General features: G+C 46.4%; 7 protein-coding genes across 7 annotated transcripts; 5 read left to right on the top strand and 2 right to left on the bottom strand.

Annotated features, from left to right (window-relative positions):
• Positions 1–29: 29 nt before the first annotated feature.
• Positions 30–1,768, top strand: EDB82DRAFT_502740 (uncharacterized protein). Its single transcript, XM_025726264.2, has 2 exons — positions 30–731; positions 781–1,768. The coding sequence occupies exons 1-2, from the start codon at positions 140–142 to the stop codon at positions 1,608–1,610; spliced, it is 1,422 nt and encodes a 473-aa protein (XP_025580848.1). The 5' UTR covers positions 30–139; the 3' UTR covers positions 1,611–1,768.
• A 1,025-nt stretch (positions 1,769–2,793) lies between these two features.
• On the bottom strand, positions 2,794–7,458 carry EDB82DRAFT_202626 (uncharacterized protein). The gene is made up of 3 exons (XM_025726263.2): positions 7,114–7,458; positions 6,427–7,066; positions 2,794–6,380 (listed from the first exon to the last, which is right to left on the bottom strand). The coding sequence occupies exons 1-3, from the start codon at positions 7,450–7,452 to the stop codon at positions 3,067–3,069; spliced, it is 4,293 nt and encodes a 1,430-aa protein (XP_025580847.1). The 5' UTR covers positions 7,453–7,458; the 3' UTR covers positions 2,794–3,066.
• Positions 7,459–11,132: 3,674 nt separating this feature from the next.
• Positions 11,133–12,164, top strand: EDB82DRAFT_502737 (uncharacterized protein). The gene is made up of 2 exons (XM_025726262.2): positions 11,133–11,453; positions 11,507–12,164. Exons 1-2 carry the CDS (start codon positions 11,182–11,184, stop codon positions 11,955–11,957), a joined length of 723 nt encoding a protein of 240 aa, XP_025580846.1. The 5' UTR covers positions 11,133–11,181; the 3' UTR covers positions 11,958–12,164.
• A 226-nt stretch (positions 12,165–12,390) lies between these two features.
• On the top strand, positions 12,391–14,487 carry EDB82DRAFT_502735 (amino acid permease). Its single transcript, XM_025726261.2, has 5 exons — positions 12,391–12,732; positions 12,790–13,098; positions 13,150–13,550; positions 13,603–13,901; positions 13,954–14,487. The coding sequence occupies exons 1-5, from the start codon at positions 12,627–12,629 to the stop codon at positions 14,387–14,389; spliced, it is 1,551 nt and encodes a 516-aa protein (XP_025580845.1). The 5' UTR covers positions 12,391–12,626; the 3' UTR covers positions 14,390–14,487.
• Position 14,488: 1 nt separating this feature from the next.
• Positions 14,489–15,728, bottom strand: EDB82DRAFT_446988 (Alpha/Beta hydrolase protein). Its single transcript, XM_025726260.2, has 2 exons — positions 14,750–15,728; positions 14,489–14,697 (listed from the first exon to the last, which is right to left on the bottom strand). Exons 1-2 carry the CDS (start codon positions 15,627–15,629, stop codon positions 14,537–14,539), a joined length of 1,041 nt encoding a protein of 346 aa, XP_025580844.1. The 5' UTR covers positions 15,630–15,728; the 3' UTR covers positions 14,489–14,536.
• Positions 15,729–19,054: 3,326 nt separating this feature from the next.
• On the top strand, positions 19,055–20,917 carry EDB82DRAFT_462820 (general substrate transporter). Its single transcript, XM_025726259.2, has 2 exons — positions 19,055–20,457; positions 20,511–20,917. Exons 1-2 carry the CDS (start codon positions 19,184–19,186, stop codon positions 20,788–20,790), a joined length of 1,554 nt encoding a protein of 517 aa, XP_025580843.2. The 5' UTR covers positions 19,055–19,183; the 3' UTR covers positions 20,791–20,917.
• Positions 20,918–21,336: 419 nt separating this feature from the next.
• On the top strand, positions 21,337–23,770 carry EDB82DRAFT_537698 (glycoside hydrolase superfamily). The gene is made up of 3 exons (XM_025726258.2): positions 21,337–21,569; positions 21,631–21,773; positions 21,820–23,770. The coding sequence occupies exons 2-3, from the start codon at positions 21,648–21,650 to the stop codon at positions 23,677–23,679; spliced, it is 1,986 nt and encodes a 661-aa protein (XP_025580842.1). The 5' UTR covers positions 21,337–21,569; positions 21,631–21,647; the 3' UTR covers positions 23,680–23,770.
• The last annotated feature ends 1,570 nt before the right edge of the window (positions 23,771–25,340 follow it).

Genomic DNA, 25,340 nt, shown 5'->3' with positions numbered 1-25,340 from the left:
TCATTTGACAACGGTTATTTATTTGGTCAAAACACTCCAAATAGACTAGAGTTGCGGTTCTCAGTCATTGAAAAGATGCAAGCTCAATAGCAAAATTTTGTAACAGACTCCAATCTTTTAACTCTCTTAAACTACCGGAATGGCCAATTCGTCCTACGTCGACTTTGTGGAGCATTGTGTGTATCGCAACCCATGCATATCGGGACTTTCGCAGCACCTCAAGAAGCCAGCAAATAGCCCAAGTCGGATCTTCTTTATTGATTTCCCAGCAGATCAGGCCTTACAAGGGTCCTCAAAACCAATATCAGCAACAGAGCAGCAGTGTGTACAACTAACAACTACCATTCCTGCAAACGTCACGCGGCTTCTATTCATCGAGAATATTACTCCCGCTATTATCAAGCAGATTGGACCGTCTTTAGACATCGATCCATTGTTCTTTTCCGATTATGTTATCACAGACTTCAAGGATTTAGAAAAGCAACCACCACCGCCAGCGCTTGCGATTCTGCCGTCTCTAATCTCTGAAAAGCCCTACCTGCATCTACATTACCAACATATACTGAGCTTGGGCAGTTCTGAGCTCTTTAAAGACAGTTCATATGCGCTGAAGACCGACTCAAACGTTCCTCGAAATGTTCGCCGTCTGGCCCCGTTGTCAGGTACACAGCTGGCTCTAGCTCGTGCAAGCTGTTCTATCTTCTTCAAATCCACCGGAAGCTCCTCCATTGGTAAATGCTCCGTATGATATTGGCGCGAAGTGTCATCTGACAGAACAAGGCTTGTTCCTCGTTGACCGTCCTATCAGCTATGTGCTCGAGGCCTCTGGGCCAAAGCAAAATCTAGGATATCAGGCCAAAGCCCTGTACTCAGGGTTTGAGGACTTTCAACCATCGCCGCCCTTCTCGTATTTCGCAGGTGGCCAGACAGATTGTGGTTGGGACAAGACGTTGATGCTTGACAGTCTAGTTCACTACTTCTCTACACAGCGGCTCCTTGGTCAACCCAGCATTCTTAGTCTCAGCTACTATCCTATACGGATTGTTCTTTCAGAGTGGAACTTATACACCCACTTGACAAGTCGTTTCTCCAAGTACTACGAGTACTCTCTTCGGAATATGGAAGCCCGACTACATGACGAGGATCTAGTCGACCTTCAACGATGGCGCCGTCGCTGCAAGCAAAGCCGGCATAAACTGTGGCTTCTTTCAGAGTATGTGAGCCGGTGGGGAGAGCATGAAAGTGATACACATAAATGGATTTCAGTTCAAAAGGATATAAATTATCTTCGAGAGCAACTGCAGGACTATGGTCAATCTCTTGAACAGATGGTCTCCATAGCCACGTCTATGGTCCAACTCCTCGATTCACGCCGCTCTATTATCGAGGCTGTCAGCGTTAGGCGCCTGACCTACATAGCGTTGATTTTCATTCCTTTGGCTTGGGTTGCGAGCCTGTTCAGTATGTCTGAAGAGTTCTTACCTGGCAATGAACACTTCTGGGCTTACTTTGCAGTTGCACTGCCCGTGTTAGGTCTAGTTCTTTTTCTGTCGTCGCTTCGATATAAGAGACTCATGCATGTGATAAGAAGGTATTGGGCCAGACTCTAGTACACAACATCAGCTCTTGGTTGCCAGAGAAGGAGATCATTTGGGTTGAATGCATATATACAGCTGGAAAAGACACCAATATCACTTCTGTTCAACGATCATTGTCTTGTAGAATTTCCATAAAGCAGTGCCAGGAATATTCTTCAACATTCTTTGCTCCAGATCTCTAAGGGGTAGCCCAGTACTGCGGTTTCTCACGAAATTGAACAATGATATCACCCGGTTTACGGCAGGTTATTAGGTCTTCTGTGTTGATTACTTCAGACATAAACACCTGAGTCTAAGACAATGTTTCATGTATTCATCCATGTCTCTGCAAATATGTCGGTTGAGGCTACAATTTAGAGCCCCTTTACCCATGCTACGCTATGTTGATGATCGTTATCGTGGTCATGCAATGGGACAACATTTTGGCTACAGTATGACTGAGCGAAGTCAAGATTACATAACCAAGACAACCTGAGGAATCATGAAACACTATATCATCCTGGGTTTGTACTCGCAGTTGTTGATGTAACCTTATAGAGATATTTCTAATAACGTAGATGGGACGACTCGTTTACCTATCACCATTTACAAAAAATAACTAGTCGTTTCTGATATGAATCCGTCACATTCCTGATCCCACAAGCCTTGCATGTCTAATCAAGGTCAAGACCTCCACTTCTATATTGTTATTCAACCCAACGTCTGGCAAGGCCTGCCACCAACGTTATTAGCCGGGACTGCCTATAACAAATCAAGCTTCATTATTGTATGTGTAGCCGTTTAGGCTTGCATTGGTATGATAGGAACTTTACTGAATGTCGTCTCAGAATACCAGAGGAATTGACCATAGGGGACACGATAGGCTAGATTTTTAGGCGATCTTATACCATTCCGATCAGACTTCCTAGGCTTTTCATTTTACTTTCTTCAAGCGTAGTGGCTTTCTGCCCTGCTCAATCTGTCAGCGAATACAAGTTTTTTTTTTTTTTTTTTTTTTTTTTTTTTTTTTTTTTTGAAGCTTGAGAGCATTCTTATCCTTCAGAAGCGAAAAGAGGGCCCAACAAAGACATAGGACCTTAGACCTTTGATGTCACAAACAATACTAGCCAATTTTCATGGGTGCGAAACGAAGTTGGCCCAGAGCGAAAATGCCGAGCCAGGATAAATGGTCGATTCATGCCAGAACTTCTCAGCGGGCATTAAGACAAGCTTGCCGAAGCTCGGTGCTCGGCGGTCGGTATTGAGGAACTGAAGGCCAATGATGTTCATTCATTCGTCGGTGACCGGCGAGTAGCCAGGACATCCACAGGAAGCCAGGTCAGAAAGGGAAAAGTGGTGTCGATAGCGCGCAGAACATCGGCATCGAGTGATTGGAAGAGGTCTCATTCGTAAGAGTCAGTTTCATATTTTTATTTGTACACGTGAAATTATCCTTCTCTATGTTAATGTCTATCTTGGATAGCTCATGTCAAAGTCGCTCGTTAGCTAGACTGAGGATAAATGTCAAACAACCAACAACGAATAGAGACAGAAGCCAAGATACCAAACTTCCGTGCTGCTTTGTGCTATTCGTCTGAGAACTTTCTAGTGAAGGTATGGTCTTTCGACTTGAAATGCCGTCTCGGGAAGACCAAATAGGGTCCTGGGTAAAGTCGACACCACCGAATTCAAGAGGAGTGTAAGCCTTCCACTGACGATCTTTGAAGTCAAAATTGACACTAGGGCGTTTGGATGGTATTGTAAAAACGCTCAGCTGCGAGTGATACTTTTGTAAGGAGATCATAACAATATAGTCAGGTCTGTGTTTGAAGGCCCTCTTCACTTTCGCCAAAACCCTTGATCCTGGTGTCAAATCTCCAGGGAAGTACCACTGACGTAGTAGTGAATGCAAATGGCTCTTAACGCCTTTGATAGAGTGTAGTTCCCATATTATGAAGAACCATGAACTAGGTAGGCCGCTTTGATAGACTGTGTCGTTCATAAAGCAACACTCTCCGATCACATACCTACTTGACCCAAGATCGAGTAAAGGAGCCAACGCTTCAAGTGATTTATATATCGGTAGGTAGAGATGCAGGCCCTTCTCAAATAATACTTGCATGACTGCGTGATGCTCAGGAGACTCAACGGTGTATCCTAAGCGGCTTTCCAAATCCCAGATCTCGTACTCCTTATCCCCCTCGTCCATATCGAGATAGTCCAAATGACCCATGATAGTAGCATATAAGGCGTTTGAGAAAAAACAATGGTAGCGCTGATTAACATCAACTCCTTGCTCATCGAGCAAAAGACGACATGTCTCGTCCTGTCCATGGAACGCAGCAGCAACCAATGCGCTTCCAAAACCGAAGTCCAAATTGAGAGCTGGATCTGCTCCCGCACCAAGCAGACTTTCCACCACGTCTGCCGTGGACTTTGCCGCTGCAGCACACAAAAGCGTAGGAAGCGCGGACGCGGGAAGAATCTGATTTATATCAGCCCCATTATTTATAGCCCAATGAACAATCGTTTTGTAGTCGTAGTCAAATATGTTGGGGTAAGAAAGACCTGAAAGCAAGACTGTTTCTTTGCCATCGTTGGCATTAAGATCTGCGCCTGCCAGTACGAACGTCTCAAGTCTGTCGATGACTTCGTCAGAGTTGTGGACATTCGTGGCTGCTTCTCGGTCTTCCCGGTAGCTGAAGTCTATTCTGGCTCCCAAATCTAGCAACGACCACACACTTGGCATATTTCCTCGCTCCAATGCCTCTATGAGTGCCGTCCGTCCTTCCACTCGCTTGTTGACGTCGGCACCCAGCTCAACTAGCAGGGGAATGAAGTTCTCCCTACTATTGTGAGCTGCAAAGTATAGTAGGTTTGTGAGATCACACAATTGTGTAGTAGCATCGAGTAACATACGCACAATATCCTCAGTTGACGTCCTGATTGCAAACTCAAGAGCGCTCCCGTGTCGAGTCCGCAAACTCACACTCGCTCCTCTATCAAGAAGCTTTCGCAAAACAGTCTTTTTGGTCCCATCAGTTGACCATTTTAAAGCACTCTTAAGTGCTGTGTCCACTTCGGGCTCCACGACTCGCTGTAACAGCCTGGCAAGTGGCGGGTTCAGATCAACATCATTTACGTCAAATCCTGCCTCGATAAGTGCATCCAGTGCAGGTAGATAGTTTGCTCTAATTGCAACTTTCAAAGGGCGGAGTGGGCAGGATTCAGCTTTCACATTTCTGTCCAAAAGGAATCTCCAGATGCGTTCATGTCGGAATTCGATGGCCAAAGAAAGCAATGACGGGCCCTCGTCAGCTGCATCACTGGACTTCGAACTTAATTCGTTCCACCAGGTCCTAAGCAAATGAAAAAGTCCAAAGACAGCTGCAACTTCTAATGGCGAAGACCTTGAACGAACGGCCAGAAGCTGCAACGACATGTAACATGAAGGAGCGTAAGACTTGCGCTTCAACAAAGCCCGGCGGTGATTCTTCCAGCACCAAAAAACAGGACTTTCGGTTTCGATCGACCCGAAGAACTCCCTTAGCAGAGAAGCTAATTGATTGGATTCACTCGATGGCGAATCGGCTTGACCCGCGTGATGAAGGGCCTCGCAGAGAACATAGTCGTCTAAGTTGTGGTCCCAATTTGACGACGTTCCACGTTCAACATCGCCTGCAATATGCCGAATGTAGGGTTCATGAGGCTCAATATTCCGCGGGTCCTTAGCTTCGGTCGACGAGGACTGAAGCAGTATTCTCAGGCAAGAAGTGGCAGCATGGCGGTGGGCTTCGACCGTGGCGTAATGGTGTTCTTCGATGTACTCGCGTGCTGATAAGTGGCAAAACCGCCACACTCCCAATTCGTCATCGTGTATAAGTAAGTTGCCTCCGATACCCAAAATGTCATCTTTGGTCAGCTGCTCGATTGGTGCGACGTAATCAGTATCTGTATCGATTTGCAATAACCTCGACAGTTCAGCAGTTCCGAGGGGTCGAAAGGCGCAAAGAACCCATTTGATCGCTCGTCTTGCCTGTTGCTCTTCATGGGAGGTTCTTTGTCCTATTTGATCCCAGATAACATCATAGGCCGCTCTGAGACCTTTAGGCGCATTCGATGTATGGGCTTTGATGCTTGATTGGTTCCAAACAGTAGATTGACAGAGTTGCTTTACCTGCAATGCTGCCCATTGGAACATGCCATGGCTTTTATCATGGAAGATTGCTTTAATCTGTTGCTGAAGCTCTGAATTCAGGCTGTCCCACCGTGGGTCTTGCGACAGCTCATCTTGCACAAATGAACTTATGTCGGCTTCATTGTCAGTGGCTTGTATCTCGATGATAGGCTTGTCTTGAAAGTTACGTCGTATATCATCATCAGTTCGACTCGATATGAAAACTCGAATCTTGCTGCTGCCTTTCAGCAAACCTGAAACAGCCTTCATAAGCTCTACTCGACTGTCCCTATCACACTCGTCCAGAGCATCCAGAATGATAGTGGTTCTCGAGTAGTCACCGATAAGTGTTTCAATCAGGTTCTGGCAAGTTGGTATATCGAAGGTCATACCGTTAGTTTCGAGACGATCAGGGAGCCCTTTCAAGGCTTGGTGAATCTTTCCGTTTTCCACTTCCCTCACTGGGGTTGACAGTTGCCGCAGGATACTGCGAAGGATGTCTTGAGGATTTCTCCTGTTCGGCTCATCACGCTTGCAGTAAAAGTAAGCCACTGCCTCATCAAGTCGAGCATTCTGGCAACAGTAGTCAACCACCTTGGAGACTAGGAAGGTCTTTCCCGCGCCAGCTAGAGGCTGTTAGAGTTTAACAATATAAGACAATTGCTTACTTACGATTGCCATATAACACCATAAGAGCTGTACCATTGCCTTCCCACTCAAGGAACTTCTCTTTCTTGAGGATCCATTCGCAAGTACCCCCAGTCCTCTTTCTCTTGACCTCCTCGTGGTGGCTTCGAAAAAGAATAGTAGATATCTTTTCAAGAGCCCTTAAGTGATCTTGCTCATCAATTCGGACTAGTGATTTCAAGACACGGTCTTCTAGATGTGCGATAGAAAGTTTGACCTCATCCAGCAAGCCCAAGTACTTGTGGGATGAGTTGTAAGCAAGAATCCTCCCACAATCTTGACCACAGTCCAAGGCCTGCTGATATTGCGCTTTCAACTCATTGAGGATACCCACGGGCTCAGATGAATTGAACAGTGCTATAACCTTGCGCGTCCCTTTCTTGAGCATGAATGAAGAGTAGGAATACTCAAGTGCCACCAAAAGTGACGAATACAGCTTGAATAGTTCTTCGCTCAAATTTTTGACGCATTGCTGGCTCAGATATGACACATCATGGTTGTTTTCGAGATTCTTCTTATCGTTTATATAGACGACTTCTAGAACGTGTCCCGATATGACAAAATGAGGGATTAACGACATAAGTTCGAAGGTACTTTCTGTATACTCTTTCTCTGCCACTATGGCCTGTGGGGGAAGTTAGTCCGCATAACCGTAGCAATAAAGTCTCATACCTGCAAGACGAATCGAAAAGCCGCCCACGGAAGAGCGGCGTGGACAGGGTCGAAAGACGACGCCACATCTCCTATAGCCTTGAACTTGTTGAGCCAGCGAACCATACGGTCGAAATACTTTGACAAATCCCATCGATGGCTCGTCGTTTCTATGACACACAGACGGCGTGTCTTCTCAAATTCTGTCTTTTTTTGTTCCGTTTCGTTGATGAGCCAATTAATATGCTCTGTTGCTGTTAAACCAGGTTTTGTGTCATTTTCGACACTGTCAAGCCACTTCTTGACATCTTCTGGAAGACCTTCGCGGGATTTTACCCAAAGGCTTGTGGGTTCGCTCATTATGTCTCTGGTAAGCGTTCGGGGCCGTTGTAGTAAGCAAAGCGGGGAACACAAGAGATGAGAGGCTTGGATTTTGGGCTGCTGTCAGCCTTGCAGCAAAGTTGGGGAAATAGACCAATCACGGATTCAACATGGTCAAGGGTGTTGAAAATACCTGCGATTACCTGCGAATCCAGAAGTTGGGAGCAGAGTTGAAAAAAACTACATCGTATCATATGGCAACAGTAATGAGGGTATTATATATAAGAATCTGTCTTAATTATATCTCTAATTGTGCTTTACTCATCAGTGGATAATGTTTTCTTCTTTTCGTAGTAAAGTTTCATTTATCTGAATCACTGTAAACTTGATATCGCTTGTATCGTACTAACCTCTGTATGCAAACGCCATAGTTGCAGGTCTTTCCAAAAGTCTCGCATCCTGGAGCCTACAAATTAGGCTACTGTACACAACTACTTTCGATGCACCGTGATTATTCCCTCCTCTCATGTGATTAGTCGCTCGAGTCACTCATCTCCCAAGTTTGCCCGATTGATACCCAACTTCTGCCTCAATGCTGGCGATATGTCATCTGCCTTCCTGATTGACTACTGCCTGGCTGAAACATTGCCTGATTTACCTGAACCTTCGCCCAATTATATTGAAAATGTCTAGTCGCATGAAACATTTTTCACAGGTCAGGATTGGTCTTCGGTAGCTACAGCCAGTCCTTTCGTCTTGGAGATGTCTCTTGCTCTGGACTACTTGTAACCCAATCAGGTTTGGCTTTCCACATGTCAGATGCAGACATGTTCGTGGAGGTAAATAGGACCAAACCTTGGTGGATGTTCGCGACAGCCTGTGCACGAACAAGTTAACGCGACAGGGCCATGGCAGAATTTTAAGTTCCGTTGCTGAGTGTCTGAGGAAGAATCTGCTACCTATATCAGAAGAAGTCCTCCATGCATCAGGGCGGAAGAGCGAGTGACCATCGGTAACAAAGAGCCACCCCACTCGTTGTGATTACGCTAACTGTCGTGTAAGCACTCTTCGAGAAGGCGACGTAGGATTAGCTATGGGTTGGTAATGGAATGGCCGAGCGTGCTTTTGGCGAAGAGGCCGATGTGCTACCGGCATGTCACAATGACCAGTAATAGAGATAAACTCAGTGCAAAAGCTTATCCTCGTTGAACTATATTTCTCTTGTTGTCCCGGTAAGCAACAAGACTACAGCAGGTGGTTAACTATGACTTGACTAACCCTTGAAGTTACTGACCGGAACGAACCAAAGTGCGGTCTCCAATGATGTTGGAGCTCCCTACATCATCTTCCCTACCATTCATATATCTAGAGCTAGTGTGTTCATCTACTGAGGGGAGGATTTAATGGTGGTGTCCTCTCAGCAGCAAATTTGGGTCTCATGCGCGTATTAGACTCAGTCTCGGGTTTGGCTACAACCGCTCCTGGTGTCTTAATCCCAATTGTAAAGGTGTGACAGATCTTGACAGGAAAGAACTGTACTATTTTCTCAATGAGTTGTGTTGATAGCCCATGTGATAACCTTTTTTGAAGCGTCAAATGATGAAGAAAAGAGGCGAGGATGAGTTTCTCGACAGTGACAATGGCAGTCCCGATGCGAGCTTTCGCTTCATGACTGAGGAAGCATACCTCATTGTCAGTGCCCCGGGCTTTGGAGCAAATATTAAACGTTAGACTCACAGCTGGAAGAAGTCACACGCTGGTTGAGAAGGCCATTTCATCCTGGAAGACGCGCTTGTCTTCTGCTCAATCAGTTACGAAGCATATGACACTATCCTGGTGAGGTATGGCACTGTTGACGGATTAGCGAATGCGGCACCGTTCAGACTCTGTTGTAGTAGAACTGTTAGGTCTAGTAGTGGTGTCGGTATTGGTCATGCCACAATGACAGTAACAATAGGTAGCGGTATATTAGCACCTGGTACAATGCCGCGCTGAATAGTATCACCCACGTCTCGTTGGTCTTAGCAACATACTGGGTCATCTCTCACGACTTGGATGACTTTGGGCGGTCCTCGTTTTTTAAAATAGTTGATCTTGGTCGAGGTTGGCATGTTCTGACGTTGAACTATCACTAAGCTATGAAGGCTCTCTAGATTTATTGTTGTGACGGAGTGACTTCCTGAATGTCGAATCGAAATTGGTTGTTTATGAAGCCAGAGGGTGATGGAAGTTAAAGAATGGCCATGGGTAGTAAGCAAATTATTCATCTGAAGACATTTACTTCTCATACTATTGTTTGTAAAACTACGCTACAATGTGACTCACTCTAAGTCTTTCATCTACGGACACGTTTCAAGTCACTGCCTTGATTCTCGTTACATCACAAACGCAGGGTGCGAAGCAATCATCTTAGGGGTCAAGCTACTTGGATCTTGATTTAGGACAGTGCGAGAGATACTATGTCGTTGTGAATGAAGAACCATGTTATAAACTCGCTACATTTGTCAGTCTCTTTTGTTCTTAGATTGTCCAAGATCGATATTGAAAGCGTATTTCCCAGGCACTTCCAACAGAACGGAAAGCCCACGAACAGGCGAGTCGCTTCGTATCTTTATTTCTCCTTAACGTAGCGCTTGCTGACCTTCGCTCTGCCATACTTATAAAGTCTGCCTATTATTCTATCATGCGTTTCTATTGACTCGATATTTCCAATCTCTTTTTTGAAAGTCTTATCTTCGCGGGGCAAGGCACCATTGCCAATGTCAACATAGACATCTCTACATGATCTCAATCGAAAGGCCATTTCTTATAGCAGTAGAATAGACTCTACCTCTCTATTTATAGCACCATTCGCGCAACAACCTTTATCTGCAAGGTAGCTGGATTGTCAGTCCGTTCCAAAAGGACAGAGTCATCGACAATCCGCAACGAGAGCCCAGTTCCAGTTAATCGTTTTATACTACGCCCATTCTGAACGTGATGTTCAATATTCTTTATCTACCACTGTATTATTATACCTTAGTTTGTTGCTTCAATTGCTAAAGACGCATTGTCAATGGAATAGTTGAATGCCTCACCGTCGTATTGTGTCTTGTCACATTTTATCTTAATGCGTCTTATCGATTGTGTCTTATCGGGCTAATTAATATCGTGATACCTTATCATATTCTATCGCAACGTTCGCTCACTACTAGATCTTATCGGCTCTTATCGGAGCTTATCGCCTATCGTATCTTATCTAATCAGAAACAACTCCGTCAATTAGACAGCAGCCCGTCTATCCGTCCATGAAGCATTTCTACCTTTTCAGTCTTGAATAACTCATTATAACTCACTTCATATACTACAAAAGTGCATCTAGACGTCACGACAGATCAAAAAGCGGTATAAACAACTACAAAATCGTCCTGTCATCCCAAAGAAGCCCAGACCGGAGACGGATAAATTTCTCGTTTCAGACCCCTCCGTGGAAAAACTACCATTTCTGTCTCAGGTTGACCAGCGTCCGCGCCCGACAAGGTAATTGCGGGCATTCAATTCCGAAATAACCGGAACATCCCAGCATGGTCCAATTACGACTTGAGCAAAGAGCCGCCCTGTTTCAGCTGTGAATCCCTAATATCGCCTGTAATTTATCGCGTAAAACATTGTAAACTCTTTATATATATCTCTTGGCCTGTCCTTGGCAGCTTGGCTTTTGTTTTAGTATTCTATTCACTTTCGATTCTTATTCCTTTTCCATTCTTCCAAGTACATATTCAATTCATCATGCTTCGTCAAATTGCTGTTGCTGCACTTTCTGTGCTTCCTCTCACTCTCGGCCAGGTCGCTGAGGATTTTGAGAGTGGTTGGGATCAGGTAGCTTGGCCTACGTATGCTCCTGACTGCGACCAGGGTGGAAAGGTTGTCCTTGACAAGACAACTGGTCACAGTGGTACCAACTCTATCAAGGTCACTGGTGGCGCCAATGGCTTCTGTGGACACAAGTTCTTTGGCACCGATGCCATTCCCAGCGGTGATGTCTACGTCAGAGCCTGGATGTAAGACAACTTGGATAAGATGTTACGACGTTCACCTACTGACAACTGTTTAGGAAGTCTGAGAAGACCCTCGACGATTCCCACGTCACCTTCATCACAATGCCCGACGCAGCTCAGGGCAAGGGCAAGCACCTCCGCATCGGCGGCCAGAGCAAGATCCTCATGTTCAACCACGAATCCGACGACGCTACTCTCCCCGATCTCTCCCCCGATGGCATCGCCGCCTCCAAGAACATCCCTGCCAACACGTGGCAGTGCCTTGAGTACCACCTCTCCCCCGATGGTACCATTGCCACCTGGCTCAACGACAACCCTGTCAAGGGTCTCGTCTACAGGCCCAGCGCACCTTCTTCTTACACCAACGGATGGAAGAACAGCAACCCCAAGCCCAAGATCCAGGGTGTCTATTTTGGATGGGAGTCTTACAGTGGTGCTTCCAACACGTTCTGGTACGATGACATTGCTGTCAGCTCTAAGCGTATTGGATGCGCTGTCAAGAAGTAAAGGCTTTGAAAGAATGAATGTATATAGGATTGGATTAGGACGTTGCCGGGTGCAACACTTCTTTGTATCTATTTTACCAGAGTATTTATCTGCCAAATGCAAAACTCAGTGATGTTTTGTCGCAGTTTCATAGTGGTGCTTCCCACACTTTATGGTATGATGACATTGTTGTGAGATCGAAGTGCATTGGATGTAGTTCTGAACAGGGCGAGGGTATAACAACAGTAAATGAGTTATGCGGGGTAACAACACTTATCTATCCTAGCTCTAGGAATCAATCTCTTGGTTGTATCTCAACAGGCATGTAACCCGGGCTTTACCGGCAATCAAGCTAGTCCGGTCCGGACTTGACCGGTTATAGTGCCTCTTACCTTGCACAATGTCACGTTACTCGCATCTGGGTTATCGCTATCATTGGAAGAAACAGAGATACCGGAGTTGTATTGGCCCACTCTCGATCTGAAATGCTCACACGACATGTGAGCACTGTGCCGACTAACCGATAAGCTATCGTTCAAGGATTAAGCTTATTCGCTCTCATGAGAACCATGGATTTGCTTATATCTCGCGTGACCCCAGAATATGGTGAAACCTCCAAAGCTGATGGCTGGCTTGGCATATTGCAAAGCACAACTCGGGCCAGAAACTCATCAATCCACTTAATTGAGAATGGCCATTCCACAAGACGAAGGCGTCTCAAGCCTGAAAAGGAGCATGGATGTCTCGGAGACAAAAGCCGAGATAAATGCCGATGAGTTGCGCCTGGCGCAAATGGGTTTGTTACATGATTCCTGTTTCCTCGTACAGCAGTCTTGCTAACTGTTGGACTCAGGCCATACACAAGAGCTGAACCGACATTTCAGCACTCTAAGCTTGATCGGTCTTGCCTCTACGACAACTATCTCGTGGACGGGACTGGGTCTTGGCCTGATCACTGAGATAGGAGCTGGAGGCCCCGGTGCAGTGATCTATGGGTTTATTCTGGTGACAATTTTGCAATGCTTTCTAGGTGCCTCACTTGCTGAATTTGTTTCGTCCTACCCTACTGAAGGCGGCATGTATCATTGGATTGCAGCCGTTGCGCCGAGAAGAGGAACTGGCATCTTGAGCTTCCTCACGGGATGGTTCAGTGTTCTCGGCTGTAAGTCATCTCCGGATAACGAGAAAGTTTTAGCCCGCTAACAAAGACCAGGGATATTTACAACTGCATCTACCAACATCATCTATGCGCAAATCTTGATGGCATTAATCGCTCTGTACAAGGCCGACCTCGAAATCAAGGCCTGGCAAACCTTTATTGTCTACCAAGGCTTGAACCTACTAACCGCTGGCGTTGTCATGTTTGGGAACAAGATCATTCCTGCCTTGAACAAGTTCTCGCTCTTCTACTTACAAATCGGCTGGCTTGTTGTATTAGTCACTGTGGTTGCATGTGCCCCGATACACCGTGATCCTGAATTCGTGTTCAGGACCTGGATCAATACAACGGGTTGGCAAAATAACGGCATTTGCTTCATTACTGGTTTGGTCAATCCTTTGTACTCTCTTGGTGGTCTCGATGGAGTGACACACATTACGGAAGAAATGCCCAACGTATGTTTTCCCACCGTAAAGAATGCATAATTAAAAGCTAACCAATCTCCAGCCTTCAAAGAATGCTCCCTTGGCCATCGCTATTACCCTGATTATCGCATTTTGCACTGGCCTGACCTACTTGATCAGCCTCATGTTCTCGATCCAGGATTTCGACCAGCTAACCTCGGGCAACACCGGAATGCCACTCGCAGAACTTTTCCGTCAAGTCACCCAGAAGACTGGCGGTGCGTTTGGTCTTTTATTCATCCTTTTCATCGCTCTTGGTCCTTGCGTCATTAGCTCGCAGCTAAGTACTGGTCGAATCTTCTGGGCCTTTTCCCGAGATGGAGCAATTCCGTTCTCCAAGGTGTAAGTCAATCAACAACATAGCCTGATAGCGCCCTAACTAACCGTCCTTTAGCTGGTCCAAGGTTCACTCAAGCTTGAAGATTCCCTTCAATTCCCAGCTGGCTGTCACGGCTGTCATTGCAGCTCTGGGATGCTTGTATCTCGGCTCCTCAACAGCATTTAACTCCCTTCTGGGCACTGCTGTCACCATCAACAACATCTCTTATATGTTCCCTATTCTTACTAACTTGCTTACCGGCAGGAGGAACATGCATAAGGGGGCGTTCCACATGGGTCCAACAATTGGTCCCATTGTAAACACTGTTACGGTGTGCTGGCTTACATTTGCAATTATCTTTTTCTCCTTCCCGTATGTCATGCCCGTTGAGGCTACAAACATGAACTATACCTGCGTTGTTGTGGGTGGCCTGGCAATCCTAATTGGTGCATGGTGGTTCAAGGTTGGTTCTGAGTATACGGAGAGGATGATGAAGGCTAAGGAGGAATAAGACTGGAACATTTTGCAAAAACATATAACTTGTACGTATAAGACACTTTTATAAAGTATTTATCTGCCAAATGCACATCTTAATTATTTGGTTCTCCATGAAAGTTCATTTCTGCTCTTGACAATACGCCATGACTGACCCATTTGGTCACTGGGATCCAAGTTTAAAGTTCCTCCTTGTACCAAAGTATCCAACATCCAAAGTTACCATGTCATCCAAATAAGCCAGGTCAACCTCCTTGGGACTCTCATCCCCATCTTGGAAAAACTTGGCGACACGCTTCGCCGTCCATTTCGGGTTCTCGTCCGCTAGTGAATAGTTAATCACATGTTTTCTTTAAGTGCATGAGCTTGAACTTACCAATCCAGTGTCCAGCTTTTGGAATAACATCAATCTCAACATTCGTAGAGATTGGTTCAAATGAGTCTTGAATAAGAGATTGAAGTCCAAGACTTGCCTCGCCACCCATTCCAAGGAGTGGAACATCCAACTTAGTCTCATTCAACGAAGTCTTGAAGAACTCTGCATCCTTGAAGACAGTCGTGGCGGAAAAGGGTCCCAGCATGGCTCTCAGGAATCCCGGTTTCGAGATACTGCTTGTGTACCTGTTGACAGTCTCCTCGCTGAAACTCTCGACTCCGGAGTAACTACCGTGGTAGAAGTACCATTGCAGGAACTGTTTCTCTTTACCCGACATGAGAAACTCGGCGAGGTCAGTGACTTGGAAGAATGCCAGTTGCCAGTTCTGGTAGAGGTCCCAATAGGCAGCTGGGTTTGACGATTGCTCATATCCAAAGCCTGGAAGAGGGTACTCAGCCAGTGCAAGTCTCTTGACTACATTGGGGTATTTGATGGCTAGAGCAGTTGCCATGCCGACTCCCTTGTCGTGAGCAAAGACATATGCAGATGTGATGTTCAAAAAGTCCAGCACACCTTTGAGGTCTTCAGCTGAAGCAGCTGCAGTATAGTCCCCATCCGGAGGAATGCTCGAGTCACCAGCGCCACGGTTATCTGGTGCAATAACAGTGTAGTTCTGGGCGAGTATGGGACCGATGAACTGCCATGTCAGGCTGTGTTGGGGGTTTCCGTGGACGAGAAGTAGCGGGGGACCTGAGCCAGCATATCTGAAATGAATGCTGACGTCGTTCAGAGCAACACGTCCATGAGCCCACGTGTCGAAGGAAGAAAGAGCTGTTGCGACAGAGACCAAAGAAGCCAAGGTAATTTTGAAGAATCGCATGTTGTTGATGTTGCGAGTAGAAGTCAATGAGAAACTGTTAGGGTAGTGAATGATTTGATCTATTTTCTTTCTATCCAGTAGCTTTATACTTTATCTGCCTCTACTTGTTGATGTGGTTCACAAGGTTCACGATCCTGTGATTTTTAAGCTCCGGTTACTCCTTTGGGCAAGCGGTGTTCCTTTTGGGAAATATGGGCCTTGTCTTACACGGCGGACCAATCAATACTCTCATCAGCAGAAACTGGTCATCGGCTGAATAATGTCCTCAAAAACGTGATTGGCTACGCGTTGGTGCTGACAGTGGGCGAGAACAGCAACTTGGGATGATCATGACAAGTTATTAACAAATGCTTAACAATTGATAGACATGTCAATCTGCCTCTCAAGCGTGGAGAATTGAGAATACAGCTTGGTTGTGGTGTTTTCACCCAGGTCAATCGGTACCGTTGTACGTTTGCTTGTTGGTTTCAGTAGTGAGTGCCCCGATAAGCGATAAGCTCATGCACCATCAATTGACAACTTGGTCACAATGGGCGACAGCGATCTGACTTAATTGTAGGGGAAAATTAGGAATTGAAGAGATGTACATTTATTTTTGAAGAGCGTGACAAGGGAAATACACAAACAAGAGCTGAACCATGGAATCGGGTTGAGCATTGGAGTGATGCTTTGCTACAGTGGTCAATAAGGTTTATTTGTCCCGTAAGCCTCCTCTGCAGAAGAGGTGGAATTTACTTTTGTCGCACGATTGCATTATCTCGTCAATCATCCGTCTCCGGGCGCATGAATGGAACACCAGGCTGTTTGATGTCAATTATCCGATTTTGAAACAAGCATATTGGGTCAAAAGGAATGAAATGCAGACTGCATTGCTCAATTGCCATGTCATCTCTGTTGGCTGGGGAGCTAACCTACACCTTAGAGGCAGAGACTCCGGCCCGCCGCCATTTGACTCGGCGGATGGGTCGGGACAACACCGGGATACTTTCGGGTGACAAATTCTAGTCGGACAGATAACGTGTTGCAAGTCGGTGAAGTGAGTAGTTATTTATGTCAACTTCTATCATCGCGAGCTTCATTCCCCTTGTCTTCCCACCCATTTGACCTTCCATCACTACCATGCTGAATTGACAATGCCGACATTGGAAACAACACTTAATGACAAACTGTTCAATTACTGGAAGTGTACTGCTATAGATCTATTTTCTATTTATTTTTATTATTATGTAATTGAAGATTCGAACTCGTTGTCCAATAACACACTGCTCAATTGAAGCATTATCTGGTAATCCTTGGAAAATCGACGCGATGAAGGTAATACTCCTGATGGCAGAATGCTGCAAATTCGGCGATAGTGGCAAGAACAGTCAAGTCACTTGATGTGAGATTCCAACGTCCATGGGAAGATTGAATCAAGGAAATCCGGTTTCTCCATGGACTAGCTAACCTGAAAGAGAAACTCCATGACCAGCTCAATATGGCTAGCCGAAACTTGTCGAGTACTCCGCTTGGGTAAAGTCTTATCCGGCGGCTGGAAGCGAGGAGAGATGGGGAACTCCATCAACAACATCCATGCGACTGGTCATTGGCTCAAAATTCCACTGTTGTGAGGTACTAGAATCTCAAGTAAATGGAACAATTCCTCATGTTGAATTGGTTCTGTCAGTGAATCCATTGTTCAGACTTCGAGAACAAACAGGGCGATCCTTTCTGAAGCTTATGCAGAGATTAATTTATGCTTATTGTTGTCAATGAAGTTTGTTGTCTCAATCTGTCGTCACATTGACCACCACCAAACACGTCTCGGTGAAAACTCGCCATCATCAGACGCGACTTCTCGCATGCAGCATACCATTCGGTCAATTAATATCCAAAACACAAAACAATGCATCTCATGAAGCGAGAATCTCCTTTTCTTTACATTATCTCGGCCGTGATACGGTGTTGTTATGGACAAACCTCAATTCCTCCGACAGACCAAAATAGCAAGCCGATACACGAATCTGGCGGTCACGAACACTTATCAGAAGTTCATGTAGCGGAGTGGAGGTCAATGTCAGGCAGCAGAATTACTCCAAAAATCACGAGAGACCTTTGCATGATTCTGACCTGCAGTTTAATAATCGGGAAGCGGGCGAACCGAGCCGGCATGTAACGTTGAGTGCTAACTGTCGTGTTGTGGTGGTCCGTGGGGGTCACTTTTCTCTCCCGTGAGAAGAAAAAAAAAAAGCACGGTTGGCCAGATTTCTTGGAGAATGAGGGGAAAGCCTAAGTCCGGTAGTTGAAGTTATCTCCAGTAACGGATATCCGAGCCAACCTCCCCCAAATCCATCCTTGGAAAGTCTGACCGCGGGACAGTGGATCGCTCAAGTTTTTCTCTGTTTTGTTGAGGCGAAATGGGAAATATGGGGATACATCACGAACATGGACCTATCTCATGAGCTTAATATCCCCCAGAAATGAGGGGAAAAAGGCGAAAGGGTCTTTCGAGTTTCCCACAATTTTATTAATTCGCCGTGTTTCGTTGGTTACAAGTCTCCAATTTCCCCGAAAAGTTGGCCGTTTTCCCCAAATTACCCAGTTTTTTGACGATTCCACTGTAATGTTTGTAATAACAATTAAATGAATCATTTCACTTGGTCAAATCAGTCAATTGGGGTAGACAAAGAGACATTTGATCATGAATGTTTTTTTGGAGTGATGTCACGGATTAATCATCTTTAACTGCCGCTCCTCCAAGACGGATAAATCGGCCAAGACTCGTGGCCAACAGGGGTAAGATCGACAGTTCCTGGCCGAACGGTTTTCGTTTTGGAAACCTTCGAGAAGGAATTAATTCCCGCGGCACGTTTACGAGTCAGTACACGATGTGAACTTTACTGTCATCTCTACAACACGGACAGATTGACAATAACGGTCATCCATTCTTTCATGTCGCATTTATCTTAGTAATTAACTGGATATCCTCAACAAGGACCCCCCATGTCTTTCACTGCCGTAGATGCAGGTCCAGGTTCAGTGGGAATGAGCCTCAAACTGCCCTACAGCCCAGTTCTTTTCGAGCAAGAAATTCCTCTTCAGGTTACTCCGACACTTCTCGTCTCTCGAGTCTGAGTGATTTTCCACTTTTTTTCTCCAACTCGCGAGTCGCGAAAATGACGAAAGCGGAGACTCACGGACCCAATTCCCCATAAATTAGTGAAGCCACCGAAAAGAGACCGTGCCGTAATAGCCGTTTAGACTTCACTTTTCAACAACACGATAATGGCAAATCCCAGTCTACGAAAAACAAGATAACAAATTGACAAAAAAAACAATGGTTTCTTTCTTACGTTTCATTCATTACTCTCATAAACTAAAACCCCACATACGGGGCATTTGGCCTCCGTGATTTGAGATTGAGTCCCATGGGGCTCCGCAAGAACGACACTCTTAGCTCCAACTCTGAAGTTTTGACAATCTGGGTATAAAGAACCACTCCCCATTTCGCCATTGTTGTTTCTAGTATTACCTTATCGCTCTTTGTTTTGTATACCCCATCACAAATTGTCAAGATGAGCGTACCAACCTACCTTGGAACCAGCGGCAAGTCCCTGGCCATCCTCCAAATCGCCGCCATCGTCGCGCCCTCTTTCATCCTCTTCGGCTACAACCAAGCTGGCATTGGTGGTCTTCTCACAGAGGAGGATTGGGTCAAGACATTTCCCGAGATCGACACCGTCAACTCAGAGGGTGCTGAGAAGAGCGCAAAGTCCACACTCCAAGGCTTTGTCGTTGCTACCTTTGTTATTGGTGCTCTTATCGGTTCGTTGTCTTGCTCGTGGACTGGTGACAAGTTCGGTCGTCGCAATGTCATCTTCGCTGCTGCCGTTTGCTCCTTGATTGGAGAAATCCTCGAGGCTTCGTCTTTCGGTCTTGCGCAGTTCATTGTCGGTCGTGTTATTATCGGTTTGGGTATCGGTCAATTGAGTTCCATCGTTCCTGTCTGGCAGAGTGAGACTTCGGCCGCCGTGAACCGTGGTCGACAGGTTGTCCTCACTGGTCTCTTCATCTGCCTTGGATACGTCCTCGAGTCTTGGATCAACCTTGGCTTCTTCGAGTTCGAGCATGGCTCTGTCACATGGAGACCCCCGATCGCCATCGCCATCCTCTTCTCCCTCATCCTCATGGCCTCCATCTACTGCTTCCCCGAGAGTCCCCGATGGCTCGTCCTTAAGAACCGATCCGAAGAAGCCCGTCATGCCGTCGCTGCCCTCCGCGGTCTCCCCATCGACTCCACCGAAGTCCTCGCCGAAGTCGCTGGCATTGAACACTCCCTTGAAGAGACCTCCGACAAGGCTGCTCGTCTTGGTGACATGCTCAAGATGGGCGACGACAAGCTCCTCTACCGCTTCGCTCTTTGCATCCTTCTTCAGTTCTACCAGCAGATGAGTGGTTCCAACCTTGTCAGTGTCTACGCCAACGTCCTCTTCCAGAAGAACCTTGGCCTCGACGCTGAGACATCCAAGGCTCTCACTGGTGGTGCTCTGACATGGAAGTTCGCCGCTTCGTTCATCGCCTTCTTCACCATCGATCGATTCGGTCGTCGCGTGGTCTTCATCATCAGCGGTGTTGGTATGTCGGCTTGCATGATCGCTCTCGCCATCACCACCTCTTTCGGACCCGAGAACGAGCCTGCCATGATCGCTGCTGCTTGCTTCATCTACCTCTACAACACCTTCGTCCCCATCGGTTTCCTGGGTGCCAACTTCTTGTACTGTACCGAGGTTGCGCCCATCCGTCTTCGTATGGCCATGTCTTCCATCTCGACTGCCAACCATTGGCTATGGTAAGTTCTTCTTCTCGTCTTGGCTTTTGTATCAGTCACTAACAAACTCACAGGAACTTCATTGTTGTCATGGTCACTCCCGTCGCTCTCAACACCATCGGCTGGCAGTACTACATCGTGTACGCTGTCATCGCCGCTTGTGTTCCCATCTCGGTGTACCTCTTCTTCCCCGAGACCATGGGTCGTAGCCTTGAGGAGATTGAGCTCGTCTTCAAGGAGTCGCCTTCAGTTTTCTCGACTGTCAAGTTCGCCAAGAACCGACCTCGCGAAACTCCCCAGCAATTCCTCGCTAGCAAGGAGAAGGCCGACCACTTGGAACAGGGCGATGAATAAATGGGCAATTGGATTTTAGATTGGGAAGCGAAAGAAAGCGTTTGCGTTTATGTTTGACGACATTTTTGATAGACAACTAGATCAATAGAATACTAGTATGATTACGACATCAACAATTGGTGCGCATTGTTCTTTATGTGATTGAATTATATTTGTCAGTGACTTTTTGCATTACTGTTCAATCGTGCGACTTGGACCATTTTAGCCGGCGATCATCTGATGAACCGGTCAAGTTTACAGGCTTTAATTCGTGGAGGAATAATAAACATTTTTCACGCCGAAAACTAAACTCAATCCAGGGAATAATACCGAGTAGTTTATGGGGGAAATCTGGAAGAATACGACGTGAGTCCACACAAGCTCCAAAGCTCTCCCATGCGCACGAATCCGAATTGCCAATTCCTCATCCCCTGGTCTTACTCCAATGCGGAACTGAGCCATGATCGACAAAAGTCTAACGTCATTCATTCTTCACCCCAGAATTCACCCGACATTTTTCTTGTAATTCCCCCGCATTCAATTGATCATTCTCCAGGTTTCCCTTACCTTAATTCGTAGCCGCCGGTTAAACATGTCTTGTCGCATCAATTCCACCCTCGGCACTGGCGATGATTCGATCGACAAAAATGCGGAGGGTGAACACCATGACTCTATTGGACCGCTTCATGAACCGTCCAGTACCTGCAGTTGATCCCTTGAAAAAGCTCTTGTCCGACGTCACATGGCACAAGCTACTGGGGCGGATGAATGGGAGGGGATGTTGTGGCTAAATTAAAAACGTATATTTAAATGGACTGGTCGTCCTGCTATCACACCTTGTTCTGACCTCACCATCTGCAGAGTGTAGACTTTTCATCATGGTTCGCTTCAGTTCACTTTTGGCTGCTGCGGCATGCTTTGTTGCTGCCGAGTCGGTCGATATCAAGGTCGACAGCAAGGGCGGTAACGCTACTAGCGGTCACCAATATGGTTTCCTTCACGAGGTCAGTTCCAGTTGAGTTCTTTATCGTCCCATGCTGACTTATCTAGGATATCAACAACTCTGGCGATGGTGGTATCTACGCCGAACTGATCCGCAACCGAGCCTTCCAGTACAGCAAGAAGTACCCTGTCTCGCTATCCGGCTGGCGTTCCATCAATGGCGCCAACCTGTCCATCAGCCGACTCGACGAGCCCCTCTCCGACGCCCTCCCCGTCTCCATGCAAGTCAAGCCCAGCAAGAACAGCAAGTCCAAGGAAGTCGGTTTCCTCAACGAAGGTTACTGGGGCATGGATGTCAAGAAGCACAAGTACACTGGCTCTTTCTGGGTCAAGGGTTCTTACAAGGGCCACTTCACTGCCTCTCTGCGCTCCAATCTCACAGACGATGTCTTTGGCAGCGTCAAGGTCAAGTCAAAGGCCAAGAAGGACAAGTGGGTTGAGCACGAGTTCTCCCTCAAGCCCAAGATGGATGCACCCAACAGCAACAACACCTTTGCCATCACCTTCGACCCCAAGGGCGCTGATGGTGCTCTTGACTTCAACTTGATCAGCTTGTTCCCTCCTACTTACAAGGGACGCAAGAACGGTCTTCGAATTGACCTTGCAGAGGCTCTCGAAGGTCTACACCCAAGTCTTCTCCGCTTCCCTGGCGGTAACATGCTTGAGGGTAACACCAACAAGACCTACTGGGACTGGAAGGATACTCTTGGTCCTCTTCGCTACCGTCCTGGTTTCGAGGGTGTCTGGAGCTACCAGCAGACTCACGGTCTTGGAATCTTGGAGTACCTTCAGTGGGCTGAAGACATGAACCTCGAGATCATTGTCGGCGTCTACGCTGGTCTTGCTCTTGATGGCGGTGTCACTCCCAAGGATCAGCTTCAGCCTCTGATTGATGATGCTCTTGATGAGATTGAGTTCATTCGAGGTCCTGTCACTTCTAAGTGGGGTAAGAAGCGTGCTGAGCTTGGCCACCCCAAGCCCTTCAAGCTTTCCTACGTCGAGATTGGAAACGAGGACTGGCTTGCTGGTTACCCAACCGGCTGGAACAGCTACAAGGAGTACCGATTCCCCATGTTCCTCGAGGCTATCAATAAGGCTCACCCCGACCTGACTGTGATCTCCTCTGGTGCCTCTATCGACCCTGTTGGTAACAAGAACGCTGGGTTTGACATCCCCGCACCCGGAATCGGCGACTACCACCCTTACCGTGAGCCTGATGCTCTCGTTGAGGAGTTTGATCTCTTTGACAACAACAAGTACGGTCACATCATCGGTGAAGTTGCTTCTACTCACCCCAACGGAGGTACCAAGTGGGAAGGCCAACTCATGCCTTATCCTTGGTGGATCTCTGGTGTCGGCGAGGCCGTTGCTCTTGTCAGCTACGAGCGCAACGCCGATCGTATCCCAGGAACCTTTTACGCTCCTATCCTGAAGAACGAGAACCGCTGGCAATGGGCTATCACCATGGTCCAATTCGCTGCCGACGCCGCCATGACTACCCGCTCTACCAGTTGGTACGTTTGGGAGCTCTTTGCTGGTCACCCCATGACACACACTCTCCCCGTCAAGGGAGACTTGGATCCTCTGTTCTACGTCGCTGGCAAGAACGAGGACAAAGGCACTCTCATCTGGAAGGGTGCTGCGTACAACACTACCAAGCACGCCGATGTTCCTGTTTCTCTGTCCTTTGAGGGTGTCAAGGCTGGTACACAGGCTGAGTTGACGCTGTTGACCAACAAGGAAGATACTCCTTTTGCCTTCAACGATCCTCACAAGGGCAACAATGTTGTCAAGAGCACCAAGACTGTTCTCAAGGCTGACAAGAAGGGTGCTTTCACCTTCACCATGCCTGAGCTTAGTGTTGCTGTTCTTGAGACCATCAAGAAGGGAAAGCGTTTTGCTAGCTGAGTGATGGTAGTCGTGTAAAATTGTAACATGGCAGGAGCAATTGGCCTTTATGTAAATAGCTAGATACTTTCCAATGATGAAGTATGCCACGATGATGCAAATATTCCACTGTGGACTCAATATGTCAATGCTCAAGAACGAAATGCGACCCATCTTTCTGTAGGAGCGTTTCATACGTAGAGTCAGTCAATTATGTTTTGCTACTGGGTATTAATTTTTTTTGTTCTTATTTGACCAATGTGTATGCATAGGAATCTTGGTAAGATGGAAGTCAAGAATTCTCGTATAGGTCTGGTGCACTCTCGATATAAGTTCATCAACAGCAGTATCACCTTTGGCTATACGTCTTCAGGTTAGTGTTAACTCTATTATTCTAATGATTGCCAAGCCAGTAAATAGATTATCCATTTGATAGCATATGGATCCGAGAAAGCATAAAGTACTACAGCTCTTTTAGTTATATTTAAGTCATTCTCAACATGTGTTATTCTTATTGCAAGTATCAACGTCTTGACGATTGGTCATTCGTCTGTTACAGCAACAGTGAGTTACACAACTAATGGTCTAGGCTAGTTCTTGTCTTCTACTTGGTTCTCAAAACACAGTATTGCCTGTATACAGGATTTTTACCTATTTCATGAGTTCACTGGAGGTGGGAGGGATAAACGTGATGTGAATGAACTTGGTAGATGAGCAAGATGGGGAACCATTTATGAGATACTAATAGGGATAAAGTTCCCAAAAGAGGCACATGCTATTGGCCTAGCATATTTTCACGAGTCGTTCAAAAGGTTAATTGACGCGATACCCTTTGTATAGGTCAACCCTAATATAAGGTTCTCTCACAAGGTATAGAAAACCCTGGCTTGCTTTCTTGCTTCCTTCCAATCTGTTTCTCTTCCTTCCAGTATTATCAACCAGATCACACAACATCAAGTTTATTCTCCGAAATCTCATTATCTTGTAGTCAAGACCATGCCACCATCCACCATGACATCTCTGACTTGCCTAAGCGCGGAAATCATTATAGAGATTATGAAGATGTTGGGCTTTCATAGCATTAATACTGTTGTTATTAAAACATCACCTCTATTTCTGCAGCATTTTCTCGCCCACCGACACCAAATTCTCAAGATAAGCGTCAAAAACCTTAACGACCTTTCGCCTATGTTCATCTCGGCATTTTGGCTGCACTACCGAAAGTCCAAAACCCCAGTAACAAAACCAGAGGTACAAAGACGCGGAGCAGACCAGTCTACGACTTTACCGTCGGCAAAGCTTGGGGCTATCTACTACAAGCAAGCTCTCATTCCTTTCCCGCGCATACCAGCTCCTCGTCGAGGCGGAGTGGATTGCGGATAGTTATGCACCGCAAGCTTGGTCCACGATGTAACGAGAAGGCGAACCATACGAACAATGGCAGGAGGTCCTGGTAATGTCTGCAAACGAAAGGCAACGCGTTATTCAGGCTGCGTTACATTTTGAGACATATTGCCAAATGCGGTTTGTCAATAGGAAGATCCTTTTTGAAAGGAATGAGTCTATACGTTGGCGTTTCTTTGAGGCCTCATCCACTGATTATATGAGACTCACTGCATTTTATTCTATTGCTTATTACGTCTTTGATCAGTACCTTACTATGATAAGCAATGCCACCGCCA

This window comes from Fusarium venenatum, assembly GCF_020744135.1.
Source record: "Fusarium venenatum strain MPI-CAGE-CH-0201 chromosome Unknown EDB82scaffold_3, whole genome shotgun sequence".
Classification (NCBI taxonomy): Eukaryota; Fungi; Ascomycota; class Sordariomycetes; order Hypocreales; family Nectriaceae; genus Fusarium; species Fusarium venenatum.
The sequence above is the reverse complement of the archived record's forward strand: the minus strand, read 5'-3'. Positions and strand labels throughout refer to the sequence as shown.